At 40.0% G+C, this 14956-nt stretch overlaps 1 protein-coding gene across 3 annotated transcripts in view; it reads right to left on the bottom strand.

Moving 5' to 3' along the window:
- Positions 1 to 14956, bottom strand: part of RALGAPA2 (Ral GTPase activating protein catalytic subunit alpha 2) — a 132745-nt gene that overhangs the window by 102651 nt on the left and 15138 nt on the right. For all 3 annotated transcript variants that reach the window (XM_053461337.1, XM_053461338.1, XM_053461339.1), the window contains exons 2-7: positions 9940 to 10050; positions 7641 to 7690; positions 4564 to 4621; positions 1615 to 1658; positions 355 to 532; positions 55 to 170 (exon numbers count right to left, since the gene is read on the bottom strand). In XM_053461337.1, the coding sequence (XP_053317312.1) occupies positions 55 to 170; positions 355 to 532; positions 1615 to 1658; positions 4564 to 4621; positions 7641 to 7690; positions 9940 to 10050 (557 nt within the window). The remainder of the gene's footprint in view (positions 1 to 54; positions 171 to 354; positions 533 to 1614; positions 1659 to 4563; positions 4622 to 7640; positions 7691 to 9939; positions 10051 to 14956) is intronic.

Below are 14956 nucleotides of genomic sequence, written 5' to 3'. Positions count from 1 at the left end.
TAGTTTAAATAGCTAATATTAAGGATACCTTAATTTGTGCTTCATTGACCTTACCTGTTGTACCATATATTTTAATAAAATTTGCAAGAAAAAGCAGCTCAGATCATCAGGTAGCTTTTCACCAGACACAGCCGGTAATAGTGGTGTAATCTCTTCAGGATAAACTTTACCTGTATAAAAGAAAAGAAAAAATATAAATATATTATATATAACATATATTATATATAACATAAATATATTATATATAATATATGATATAATATATATATTTAGGTAAATCACTCTTAAATCACATCAAAGCAATGTTGATGCACCTGCAATTAAGGGCACCTGCCAAAAAGAAGTGTTACAAACCATCAGGTAAATTGTAGGTAGGATTAATGAGGGTCTCCAGCGTGCAGGGACCCCGGGATGAAAGCACCGCAGGAAACCCAGGGACGAGACATGCAAACGTGAGTGCCTGCTCCTCTCCGCAGTTTGTTTGCAGAGCTTGAAGCCATAGGAGGAAGAGGCGAATTCCTTCACAACGTATCTAAGAAGGAAAGAAATATATAGTGCAGTCTGAATAATGCGCTCTTTAGACAAGGAAAATGGCTAAAACTCTCAAGAGGGTAAATGGACTGTAACGGCGAAAGCCATCATGGAGTATCCTCAAGAAACATTGGCACCGAAGCTGCATGTACTAACGGGGAAGCAGCGTAGGGAATGCTACTCGGGTACCAAGAACATCAATAGCCAAGAGACATCATGAAGTTCAATCACTGCTAAAGATCAATTTACCAGAAGTAGAGCAGATTGTTCCCTTGCTGACAGCATAATAAATGCGTATAAGACCTTTTTTGTCTGCACGTTCCATTTTTTCCCCAAAATTAGATCAGGTGCGTCAAAAATGTCATATTAACGCAGCTAGAAACATTTGTTTTGAATATTGAGCAAAAGGCTATAATGGAACTGAAGGAAGAACACATCGAAAGTAGTAAAAATGGCCGGCTAAAGCATTGAGAAGGAGAGCAATGTTGTTTCAGGATGCCATAGGCAAGAGGCAAAAAACAAATTGCAATAAACACCTAAAAAACTACAAGGACTACTGCGCAAAGAACTAACAAGACGGGGGGGGGGGGGTAACAAAACTCTGATCAAGGAAAGGGAGGGATATCAAGAAAGGAAAAGGGTGACATTTTCTCGAGCTGAGATCACTGCTTTAAGGGGAAGGGTGTGAATGTTACAGGGCGAGGAGTGACGGAAGGCCAGCTACAGCGAGGATAAGTGTAAGCGTTCAGCGACCTGGACGATGCACCCAGCCAAGCAACTTCCCAACCACACAAAATCATCCGTTTACCTCTTTGCTAATACGGGTGCCTGAAAAACAGCCTTCTGCTTTACATATTACCAAGGATTTAACCCAAACGCCGGATGGAAATGAAGCCTGAGAGCATCGACGGCACGGGGTGGTTATTATTGCTAATACTCTTAGTGCTGTGCAATGGTAATATGTGAACCTCGCTGGACAGATGTTACCGTGTATGAAGAAACATCTGCTTGTTCCCTGTTTTGGAAGCATGTCAAAGAGATTATTGACAGAGCACATACATGCAAAGTTAGCACGGTAAATACCTTGATTGCATTTCCAGTGTGTAAAAGCTTCTTTAAAACAGATCCTGTAATAAAGGAAACGAATTAGGGACATAAAAACAGACGGCAGCAGGTATGAGAGCATGACATGGCTAGATCGATGTAGAATATAGGAGCCAGGCAGACAGGTTTAGGCTAGAGATGTATCCATAGACCTCTGTATTCAGTAAAAGTAACACAAAACACGTAGGTGCCAGCAATGGAGTAATGGCTACCTGGCTCCCACTTGTGTGAATTGTAACGCAGAAGGAAACGGCACAAACATACACCGGCAGAGATGGAAAAATCCGGCAATGTTTCACACCGCACCGACTATCCATCGACCTGTATGAATCTCTGTCTGTGTCCATCTCTATGCAGGCGCCAACACTAAAGCTCAGCCCTACTGTCCCTATTTGTCTCCTTTATAACCCCTGTGAAGCACGATGCTGCCTACAGAGCATATAAGATGCCGTAATATATCCACACGAGAAAGAATAACAACAATTACCAGCCTATTAACACAAGAGATGTTACCATGAAAGGTTTTTATCATAGTACCAATAAGCAGGGGGTGGGGTGGGGGGCAGGCAGCTACCTTTATTTAAGGTCTAATTACTACCAGCTCTACTGGATAAAGTGGAGACACTAGCCACAGCTTAATTTAAATAAATAAAATAAAAAACTTAAAATCCACGTTTTATCATTTTTGTTAGAAAGGAGATAATAAGCTACTCAATCTAATCAATTACGCATCAATCTATCAAATAGATTGTAATGTATAGTATAAATATATTTCTATATGTATTTTTAAATATGTTTTGTATATATTTATATATCAATTTGACTCGATATTTATCTTTTATTTACTCTATCTTTCATTGGCCATTTTGACACATCCAATACAAATAAGGCATGATTTATATGCTAATTTAAAACGTATTGTTTCACACTGTATGATTCTTTTCGTTTTACATAGATAGCTGCTTTAATCGCGGTAACGTCAGCACTGTGAATCGTTGGCGAAACGCGTTGTGCGTGTAAATGTGGGAATATCCTATTAACGGCGGCACACGGAGACACTCAGAGGTCGGAAACCAACCTGCAGCTAATATATACCGCTCGAGCGGAACGAAAAGGTGTGCAGATCCACAGAGAGCGTGTACATACAGTGTACATACATACAGTTTTAGCTTCACACACTTCTTTTTTTGTTCTCTTTTTGCGTGTACATGTAATTATGCTTTTTACGGCAAAACACATTTTATTTTTACTACACTTAATAATGAAAATAGTTCTCCCTCCAGGGACAACATCTACAATTATCTGGATAAAGTAAGTCAGTGGCCTAAGTGTGCTAATATTTCTTTAACATATGGACCTTTTTATTCCCGAGAGATAATGACAGACTGATCAGGAAGGATGAGGAGCCTTTGCTTCCTCCCATATAATAATGTCCGCAGTACCTCTGACCTTCCATTTCCAGAGATTATTTCCGCAGACAGATTGCTACACGCTCAGCAATATTAAAAACCACCACAGCAACTTTCCATGGAAAATGCAATCACTGAAAATAATGTGAATCCTGTGTAATTACCTGGATTTCTGCATATATTGCTAATTCTGTTTTATCTTATTTTTTAATATGGCAGGGCAGATCAGCACCTCCAATCTCGCCTTGTCGATTGGACTCTACGTTATCTGATGCCTGCTTTCAATATTCGTTTTGGAGAAGTCATTAGCCTACAGGTTCACATACCTTCTCCCCTAAAGGTGAATGTTTACACGGTGGGTTTAAAATCACAATGAATACAGAGATCAGGGCTCTACACAAATATCACATCAGTCTTAAAACTAACATGTTTATAAGCTTATATATATATATATATATATATATATATATATATATATATCGTTTTAAAGCTTGGGGTCACTTATGTAAGGGTAAAAACCTTTTTTTGGCATCTAGGAGCCAGTCAAAGGTCCAGCTGTTTTTTTTTTTTCATTTCTCAATCATGTTTTATTTTCATATATTACCCCTTGGTCTGCAGTTGTTTATTGGGGCAATACAATATAAAACACACCCTTCTTCAGTGCTGCGCCACTTTGTACAGTACCGCAGTAAACACCTTCATGACAAAAGTTATTTTACACAATACTCAGTCTTGTATGTCTAACTATTATTTCTCTTATTGCGTTTTAGTATACCTGCCAAAGATTAAATTATTTCAAGGTTTCATATTAAACCATATTCATGCTAATAAATATTATTTTCTCGGGTCAAACAACCGCTACTAAAGTTTTTTTTGTTTTTTCCCCAAATAAGAACAATGGATAATTTATAACCTCTCAACTCTGTGTTGCTTCTCATGAAGCACCCACCTTTTTTTTAATTTTTAAAGGAAAGCCAATAAAGATAAGACCTGAAACTAAAACTGTGCTAACATAATTACAAAATGGTTATCTAATGATGAATTAGCCTATTACACTTATCCTTGAATTAGCGAACACAACGTGCCATTGGAACACAGGAGTGATGGGAGTGATAAAGGGCATCTGTACTCCTATAACGCTATTCCATTTAAAAAAATTAGCTATTTCCAGCTACAGCATTTATTTGCAACATTAACAACGTCTACACTGCATTTCTGATCCATTTGATGTTATTTTAAATGACAAAATTAGCTTTTCTTTCAAAAACAAGGACCCCAAACTTTCGAACGGTAGCGTATATACATCAACACGTTGTTTAAATGTTACCCATTCTTGCTTTAGGGCGACTTATTAACAGCTGCGATTCAGACCCAAGCGCCATCCTCAGTACCTCTTTAATGTGCGGCTACAATAAGCTATGCACAAAAACTATAACTAATAAAAAAATTGTTAGAAAGTTTTAAATGTTTCCATAATCCACCATGTCAGTCATATTGTCATAAAATCGTAAATTCTTACCTATACTGTGGTACTGCCAGCGGTAGAAAATCCTTTCAGGTAGTAGTTGTAGAATTTTCTAAAAACAACAAACGTCAAGAATGTCAGTGAAAAAACACCCATGCAATTAAAACACAAGGATTTCCTTGGAAAAGGACTCACACGGACGTATTGGGTACCTGCACGGCAGCCCTTTTGCCACCTCAGAGGGGTTAACTCTCTGCTGTGTAGGGCAATACCCATGCGAAGCTCAAATAGTTTAATACTGTGTGTGTTGTATGTCCTCCTTTGAGACTACATGATTTTAAAGAAGAACGACCACCATTTGTCATATTCTTTTTAAAAAGAAGTTCCTGCATTAGTCATTTGATTTGTTCTAGCCATGTGAGCTTAACCTAACCTACTATGAAAACACCCTCATGAGTACCTATTCTGGATTTCAATGTCTTGCTATGTGGATTAAATATATATCTGGTGGCTTGTGGGAAATGGTTGGGCAGCACCTGTGACCCGAGCCCCACACTGGGAACTGGTATTGAATGCACAGGAACCCAAGAACTCCCGAAATGCTAAGAAACCACTATTCCCTCTGAAACATCTACTGTTTCAAAGATAAGAGTCCATCCATAAGGTTGTGGAAAACCCACAGCGCCGAGTGGCTTCAAGGACCATTAAAAATATAATGACATTTAATAGATATCTAAATGGCGCATGACAACGGTCCTGGTAGAGAAAACCCAAGTCAATAGCACAGAGTACAAGAGTTGCGTCTACGCTGATTGCAAGCACTAGCCATATGAGGCAAGGTATTTTCAGAACAATAAGCCTCCAGCTGTCCTTATGATATCTCTTGGATTTTAACGGTCAAGCTGCAAATAGACCAAGATATGTCCTATGTAAACGCATTGGGCTGGTGGTCACGCAACATGCAACATCTGCTTTCAGGCAGACATTTTACATTTACTCAGGGTCATATGAAAATGGCTTCTATGATTTTGTTTTAACTTTCTTTAATAACTTACTTAGAATCAACACAGATGTTCCAGGGGCTAGAATAATCGAGAAGGATCCTGATAATTTTTCACCCCGATTAGCTAAAACCATTAGTTATGGAATGCAGCCTGAAGACGTATCACAAAGACATCATTCATTCACTGGCAGCAGTGGGGGTACAGGACGTCTGACAGGATGTGACATGAAGCGAGTAATGGAGACGAGATTCAAGGTAATAAACAGATTATGTCAACAGATGTAGAGTGGATGCAGGCAGCCAATGTGTACTGTAAACACAGTCAAACGTAAATCAAAAGCAACCTGCCACGAGCACGCGTTTAAAAATTATACTTATCCCCGTGAATAAATTGCTTCCAGAAAAAAAGAAGCACCTGTCTCATGCAGCGATGTAATGCTAGGTTCGATGCACTAGCAAGTGAGAAAAATAATTAAAGGAACCCCGACCAAAGAGAAGTGTTCGGAAATATAGGACTGCTGCCTAATCACGGAGGATTTCAGTGAACTCGGTGGTAAATTTGCTCAGCTTAGGTCCTCAAACACGAGGTGTGCGAAAAGCCCACAATACAGGCCACAGATAACCCAACTGGAGAACCAGGGTCACTGGTAAACCACTGCTTTAAGGGCTAGCTGGGGACATCAGGGATCTCCCTGTAACCTGTCCATTTACAGTGTCTGAAGCGATTCCTCCCCTACACTGTGCAATCTCATGTCTCGGCTCGGCATAAAGAAAGAGAGGTGTAACGCCTAGGGCAAAGACTGCCATAAATATTCTACGGTCCTAGAGTTATCGAGTTAGTCTCTACTCCAAAAAGAAAATGTGGCTTGTTAAACAGATCCAGAGAGCGTAAGAAAAATCACCATATCTATCCAATGCTCACTCAATCTGCTTTTTAAGGTGCATGTCAACGTGACTGTTAAAAGAAACACTTTGGGGTTTATTGACTGAAGTGGGAGCTGTCAGGAGACAGTCCTTCATTATGTATTGTGAGCTTGGCAAGTTTCAATCACAATTCTCCTGCCAAATCTTGTTTAAGTGATTAAACTCCTATATGTTATCCTGAACTCCTCTATCATGGGTACCGCATCTTTGCGGCCCAATGGCAAGCTAACGCGGGCCGCATCTGTGGAGTTTGCACACTGTGCGAGAAAACTCTCTTTTTCCTTCAAAGGTTCATGCTTCCCCCGGACGAGAAAATAGTTTCCTCACAGGCTGTTTAGGGGAAGCAGAGGTGGTATAGGGGCAAGCTGTTTAGGGGAAGCAGAGGTGGCACAGGCAGGCTGTTTGAGGGGGCAGAGGTGACACAGCCAGGATGTTAAGGGGGCAGAGGTGGCACAGACAGGCTGTTTTAGGGACAGAGACCTATCACATCAATGTCTGCCAAATGTAACTTTTTTGTGGGTGTCTTTACACATTTAAAAGTGTGGGGGGGGGGTGAAATACTGTAGGTACGCCCCTGTCCAGGGCTGTGGAGCTTCTCGTATACTTTTAGGCTTCAGAGTTTGGAAAGTGTGGTAATATGGACATTTATAAACAGACATTACTAACAAGATATAAAAAAGTGATAAGAGTAGCATTGAGCACATCTAACAAGTAAAAGAAATGACACTTCTGTGTAGTAACAATGGTGTATACATATAAGAAAGAGAAAAAGTACAAAACTATAGGGTAGTGGTTAAATCGGGCAAAGTACCGGTGTATTCAATTGTTGCACTCACATATAGTGTTCTCATGAGATATCCTCATTTCATCCTCAAAAGATCTACTTTTTAACACTATATGTGAGTGCAACAATTGAATACTCGATCACTCTGCTGGATTTAACTATTACACTTTATGTATACACCATTGTTGAGACACGGAAGTTCTGTGGACAATATATCAGGATAATATTTTTTTTTTTCACTTGTTGGGGGTAGCACTTAGCGCATGTATCAATTTTTTTTTTGATTTTGTTATTATGGTGAAAGGGTTAAGGCCTAGATATACTTTCTTTATCACTAACAGGATAAGTCTGGTGTAAGAGGATTACCGGCATGCAATATCAAAGGTCAGAAACACTTAATTCACTTTATTGGTTACTTACTTCAAAAAGAAAGAGGATGGAGTCCAGCTCCTCCCTTTGTGATTTATTCCCTGTAAAAGAAAATACAATTAATAATAACAATAATAACAACAACAACAACAACAACATATTCCTTACTTCTGGGAGTTTGGGTTAGTTCCAACTACCTGGATGTGTTTCTGTAGTGTAGTTTCCAAAATGTGAAAAGGTACATTTAATTTTGAAATGTGTTCAGGTTACATATTCACCAAAATTTGTTATTACTAGTCCCATATTAAAAGTGATCTTTAAAAAACAGACTTTCCTGTCAACAAACTGTTGTGGTTTTTGCATAATATAAATGTTTTCAGGCAGTGACATTTTAGCCATTTCCATGTGTTCTATTTCTATTATCAGCCCAGTCTACTACACAAACACGCTGACCTCCTCAATCAACGCTTTGTTGTAAACAATAGAATAGCTCGGTCTTAATCACATACACAGTCACTTTGGCGTGTCCAATGAAACCCTTTCCTATAGTCTTTAATTAGTCGTCACCATAAAGAGCCCTCTTAATGGGTCGTCCGAGCAGGGAAAATCATCCAAAATATCACATGACTTGACAACGAAGGTGGCACGCTAATCAACATTACGATTAACGTGCATTAAGAAGTGATATGACATAATAATGATTATTGTACAAGACTGTATGTACAAACCATCTGGTTTATGGTAAACAGTAGATTAAATCGGGGTTGTCTGGCTAAGGGTGATGGGAGAAGTAATTCGGTAACAGAAGATGATTACGGATTTGTTTCAGGCTAGAAGTGATGCGGATTGGAGTGCTTTACAAGTTGAATCCATTAGGAAATCAAAGTCCCAGGTGATCTGCAGAGTCCTGTCAAGAGCTAAGTGGAGGGCGCATATGCTTGATTAGCCTTAATGTGCATAAGCATCCAATCTTACTGGATTTTTATTATTTAGTCGGCCCTCGGGGACCTTTCCGCACACAGTGCACTCTCTTTTTTTTTTACAAAAACAATTTTCCAGTTTTATATTACACGCATACACATATTAAGCGTCTTGTGCGGCTATAAACACATTGCACATACACAATGGCCAAATAGTACTGCAGTAGTATAAGGACTATAGTGGGTATATAATGCGCGCATGCACCAACTGTTAATCAGGACTCAGCCGGACCAAGGCGCATCACTGTGCAATTTGTTACAGAGAGTTTGACAGCAGATCATAACCAATCTGTCCATTATTTCTACTGTAAGGACTCAAACCTATACCAGTCCTTGGTCTCGTCTTACATGCCTATCCCACGCATTTAATTATAAGAGAATGAAAACTTGTGCGATACATTCTATGGAGCTGCCAAAGCATCAGCTAACCTCCTCGTGTTAAAAAGCCAAATTGGATTCCACCAAAGCGTCTCCCTTGAATTCCTTATTTTCCTATAAAAAAGGGCTATGAATTGTAAACAATTGTGTATTGCTGTCTTAACCAGCGATGTAGTTGCTTATTACGCAATACACACACAATTTTAGGAAGCATCTAGCAAGTAGCCGCAGCTATTAGCCCTGCAAGTGAATGCAGTCCGTTACGGTTTCCCAAGACCACAAAAGGTGTTTCAGGCTGAGAGAAGACATGTAATAATCTGCTCTAGACAGAACTGGTTCCTCTTTTGCAGTATGGACCATTTAGAGGAACCGTCTATTCTGTCTGCATATGGTTTATGCGTTTGCTTCACTAATTGTGTTGCTGATTAGTGGTTTTTATTTTTCTTAACTTGTTAAGTCATTTCAATTTGGAGCATACCTAGGACAACAAATATTGGAGGAGGACCAGCCATGTTCCCAAACCCTACATTTCATAGTTTGTTTTCTGCGTTTGGCACTGAACTTCTCCTTTCCTGTTAGCTTGTTTAGGAATACAATAAATTATAAATACATTTGGTAATTTGCTAAGTTAAGACCCACATTAATACATCATTATTCAGGACCATCCTCAGCTTTGGTTTCTGTAAGTCAAATTGTGATAAAAAGAAATTTGTGGCTATAATAAGACCCATGTTTAATATTTGTCTTGTACCTTCCGGCACCAAACCCGCACTGCCTTACTGCCTAAGGTACAGACAGATAATAGTAATTAGTCTCTAATTGCTTGACTGGCCAAATACAGAAAAGTGCTTATTATCGGAGACCTTATTTTTCCGAGTGATTAATGGACTGACTAAGTACAAACACGTTCATTAGCAGGCTTCTTAGTGTACACAAATGCTACACGCACTAATATATAACACGTATGCCCCACAAAGGTTAAAGAGCAATACCTTTTTGCTTTAAGCTACTTTCCAGTGTAATGAAATTTTCATAGAAGATAAAATAAATCTGAGAATAGTGCGCTTCAAAAAATTGCTTAAGTTCGCTCCACTCCTGAATGTCTGCAAAGAAAAGGGAAAAAACATGGAAAAACGTTAAAAATACATAATGTAAGGTACCAAAACAGCAGCAAAATGTTATCGCTGACAGCGGTTTGATTAGATTTTTTTTCATTCAACAAGGCGCAAGTTTGCATAAGAAATCTCACTGAGAGGGCAAAATCAGGCTTTCGGGGAAACTGTTACCCATGCCGGCCGTTCATCATACACAGGAACCAAAATCAGGAAATTGAGAGGTCTAAACGTGCGGTGTAATAGAAAGTCCCTACCTTTGAATTGGGGAGGTCGGTGTGAGTATGGGCTCATATGGTGTTAAATATAAATAAAGTAAGACAAAGGTGGCGTTTGTTCACTGAAGCAGAGCTTTGCAGGAGAACTGTTGCGTTAATTCACAAACCTGACATTCTATTTGTGTGTTTCAGTCTTGTTGTGTAATTAACGCTGCATTTTTCTCACCTACAGAGACAACATTCTTGGGCTCTAGCGGTAAAATGCCCCCTTTTCCGTATTCAAAGTTAATCTATCATCTAAGCAAGTGCACAACGGGCCCTCAATTGCCCAGTGTTAATAGACAAGCAAACACAACGGGCCATATTAATGACGAGCGACTCTGAAGTGATAATCGTCACGGAGTCACCATAGGAACGGGTGGTTGTGTCTGATTACGTCATTAAATCAGTCTGACTACGAAAATAAATGCCAAAATGCCAGATCTTAATTGAGCAAAAGTAGGTATTTTCTTAAGAAAAACAAATCTCATCCAGTCCGTGCAATGCAGGTGCCTACAACAACACGTGGGAGCTTTCCAGGATTGGTCACCTAGAGCTCCTCCTCTTTTGGATGTGTGGCTTCACACAGGAAGTAGGTGAGGAATAAACAGGAAGTTGGCAGGAGCTGGGTAGTGATCAAATGCTACGCCCGTGCCATGAGATTGAACTGAAGAAACAAGAAGAGCAAGTTCCCAGGTGTGCAAACAACAATCTCTACCGAGGCACACGTCAACCGCCAACATAATGATCCAGTCCTCTGCAAGCAATTCAGCAGACATGTTTCCTGAAGCAGGGATGCTGTTTCCTGCCCAAACATGACTACATACTAGAAAAACAACCCCAGCGAATAACCCCTAAATCATATGATAGATAAAATTAAAAAATAAACGCTGCAAAGGACGAAAAGAGAAGATAAGCCTGGTTTCCCAGAAGGTTTTTAATTTACTAAAAAAGCACAGATTTCCATCAAATACGGCAGATGCTACACACAGTGCTGCCCGCCGAAACCCAACACGATAATCTAGTGATTACGCACAGGTGGCACGGGGCATTTTAAGGTTTTTGTGCAGGATAAAGCTATCATATCAGGGTACAAAACAATACATTTTTTATGTATATCATTAATATCGGAAATGATAAGTTGTGTTTATTTCTTTACGTGCTTGGAATATATATATATATATATATATATATATATATATATATATATATATATATATATATATATATATATATATACATACATACACGTGTTAAATGCATTAATACAGAATTCACAAACCAGACACAGTAAATAAATACCAGTACCGTAGATTTCTTGGTCCCTGTCCACAAGTTAACAATATTTAACCTCAACTGGTGCAAAATGTTTTAAGAGGTAATGGTGCATTGCTTACTACAACTGCACTTTATACCCTGGGTTTGGGTGGAAAATTGCCATTACTTTAGTGTATATTCCGTGCCATCCTGTCCTGGATAATAAATTCATTAACTCTATTAATTATGCCAGTACACCTTTATATTTCATAGAAAGCTTACACACAGTGTATATGTAGCCCAATTTCACAGTTCAAAGTTATTAAATGCACTGGCAATGTGACATGCCATTGGGTGCAAACCGACGAATGAGGTAAAACCACCAATTTACGTCAATAATGTAAGTATTTGAACTTCAAAAATCAGATGGTCGTAGGATTTCGATACAATCTGTAATCTAAAAAACAATGTAATACAAAAGTCCAAGAGCTAGGTTCAGGTTTTCCTTTCTGAAGATGCTGATGATGTCCTGGGAAACTTTTTGCTAAATGACATCACCCATGTGTTCATAGTGGAATCGGCACCTGCATAAGCCAATGGCTTATACAGGCCATAGTTTTACACACACACACACACACACACACACACACACACCAAAAGAAACTAACAGGTCCTGTCCCACATAGATAAAACCTTAATTATGATAGCTTGCATTTTATAAAACCACATCTCAGACGTGTTATCCTTTCATCTGGATGAACACTTTATCATTGCTAACATTTGGCATAAGACCTTTTAGCATTCCCCACTTTACATTGACAAAGAATTACGTCTAGGAAGGGTTTGGACATTCAGCGGAGCTAGGAACGATGCTTCTGTGTTTAGTTTTAATAGCCTCAAACTCAGCAGAGTAGGTAGAACGCCGCCTTTCATTTTGATTTCTGAATAAAAAGTACTGGTCACTGGTGAACATACTTAATAAAGAAGTGAATCGCAAAGTACAAACCGCATCAAGTATGTAAGGAAATCAGACAAAAAAAGGCAAACAAGGAAGCAAACCGTAAAGAACTTTACATAAGAGGCCAGTGTAAACACATCACCACCCACTTGCATTAGTAAACCGTCAACGGGATTTACAACGTCAACAAAACTGTAATAAACTCGTTTTCTATGGACAGGCTACAAAATCATTATGTATGTTAATAAGACCTGCTTCAGTTAAGTACAGCAGTCCGGGGGCAAAGCGCAGCAGTCCGGGGGCAAAGCGCAGCAGTCCGGGGGCAAAGCGCAGCAGTCCGGGGGCAAAGCGCAGCAGTGCGGGGGCAAAGCGCAGCAGTGCGGGGGGCAAAGCGCAGCAGTGCGGGGGCAAAGCGCAGCAGTCCGGGGGCAAAGCGCAGCAGTCCGGGGGCAAAGCGCAGCAGTCCGGGGGCAAAGCGCAGCAGTCCGGGGGCAAAGCACAGCAGTCCGGGGGCAAAGCACAGCAGTCCGGGGGCAAAGCACAGCAGTCCGGGGGCAAAGCACAGCAGTCCGGGGGCTGCTGCGGAGAATAGCCAGTAATATGGCTACTCATATGCCACGCGGTAATAGAAACGTGCCACCTCCACTGGTTAATTCATCGGTTCAATGTACCGAAGTCACCAGGGTATACCCTTTTTCTTTAACTGAAAAGCGCATTGCTTTTATTCCATGTGCTATGGGGAAAATTAGACTGATGTTAAATATACACATTTTTGACCATTACGTTCAGTAGCGTGTGCCCAAGGGGGGCACATTTTTCCCACGGGACTTAGTGTTTACTTTAATTTCAAAAATACAGTAAAAACCAAGAGAAAAAGAAATGACATGAATATATGGCTCAAACATGCACATATCTCTACGGAAACTTGTATTTTTCCATAGTCTGGAGTGGCTTTTTTCAAACAGCCATGTTCTTTCCCAGGCTGGCCTGATGAGTTTAGTAAAGAAGCCGAGTAAAGGCGTTCCAGCGGACAAACAGCAAAATGTAAGATTTACCAAACAGGTCATTTATTACGCATAATGAAAACTTTGTACAGAAAAGCGCATTGTTCTCGGTTTCTTGTTTACACCAGCAAGTTATCACTATCATGGCTGTGTGTCAAAATATTTAACAGATACTACATACATCAGCTTTTCCAAATGTCAAAAACGTCCTGTTATTGTGAGATAAGCTGTCCATTGGCGCATGACATCCTCTTCCTCCAGAGCCGATTCTCATGCAGTCCCAGATGGGCCGTGCAACAATAAAGTGGTGGAAGAGCGGCTTAAAAAAAAAAAAAAAAAAAATCAAGAGAAAGCAACAGAGTTGGCTTCCTCTCGTCTTCCTGCCTTCTCCAATTAAGGCCCCTCACGCTGCCTTCCATGGACTTATCACTAAGGTGCACACAGCGGGGGTGAGGGTTACATTGCATGCGTAGCCACGTGTGCCCTGAAAACGTAGGGCTTTACTCAGACGTGAATCTGAAAAGTAGAACACAACGTGCAGACTAGGGGTGTCAAACTGACGTTTAAAGGGGCAGTTTACTGTCCCCGCCAGCCGCACAAAATCAGAATGCATAGGAAAGTACCCTGCGAGTACCTGCATTCTCCAACAGTTACCTTGCGTAGTAGCTGCAGATTCGCAGCTGGGTATCTCTCCTGTGGTCCGAGGATTCTTGCCAATGACTTATTGCCATGCATGTATACTTCCAGCACATGCCCGGTAGCATGAAGTACCACTAAATAACATAGCTGTCCAACATCAGTGCCTGACCTCACAAACGCTCTACTGGATGAATGGGCAATTCCCACAGAAACAATCAAAAATCTCATGGAAAGCCTTCCCAGAAGAGTGGAAGCTGTTATAGCAGCAAAGGGGGGCCAACTACATATTTATGTCTATGTATTTAGAAGGTTATGTGATAAAAGCCCCTGCTGGTGTAATATTTAGGTGTCCCAATAATATTGTCAATATAGTGTGTACACACACACACACACACACACACACACAGCCATCAGACTGCGGAGACACAGGACAGCTGCAATTTCTTACACTTCTTTTCTCTTCTTCAACAATGCATTTGAAAATACAAAGTACTTTTATGTGTATTCTTTGTTTAGGTGGCTCCACTGGAGTGTCCCTTTTAAAGCATCTGGACAAACCCAAAACAAGCATTACTGTTCATAGTATATATACATATACATACATACTACACAGTAAAGCAATTGCAGCCAATCATAATGAAAAGTATATTAAAGACAATGAGCAATTCTTTGATTGTAAGGAGAAGCTTCTAGCTTTTATTTCTGGTCTATTACGGTCGTTGCAATTGCAGGAAATTCATATTCCCGATTATTTGCCCAGTCCCTTTCCTGTATTACTATAT

Source organism: Spea bombifrons, chromosome 3 (genome assembly GCF_027358695.1).
Source record: "Spea bombifrons isolate aSpeBom1 chromosome 3, aSpeBom1.2.pri, whole genome shotgun sequence".
NCBI classification, from domain to species: Eukaryota; Metazoa; Chordata; class Amphibia; order Anura; family Pelobatidae; genus Spea; species Spea bombifrons.
This window is presented reverse-complemented; position numbering and strand designations above follow the sequence as displayed.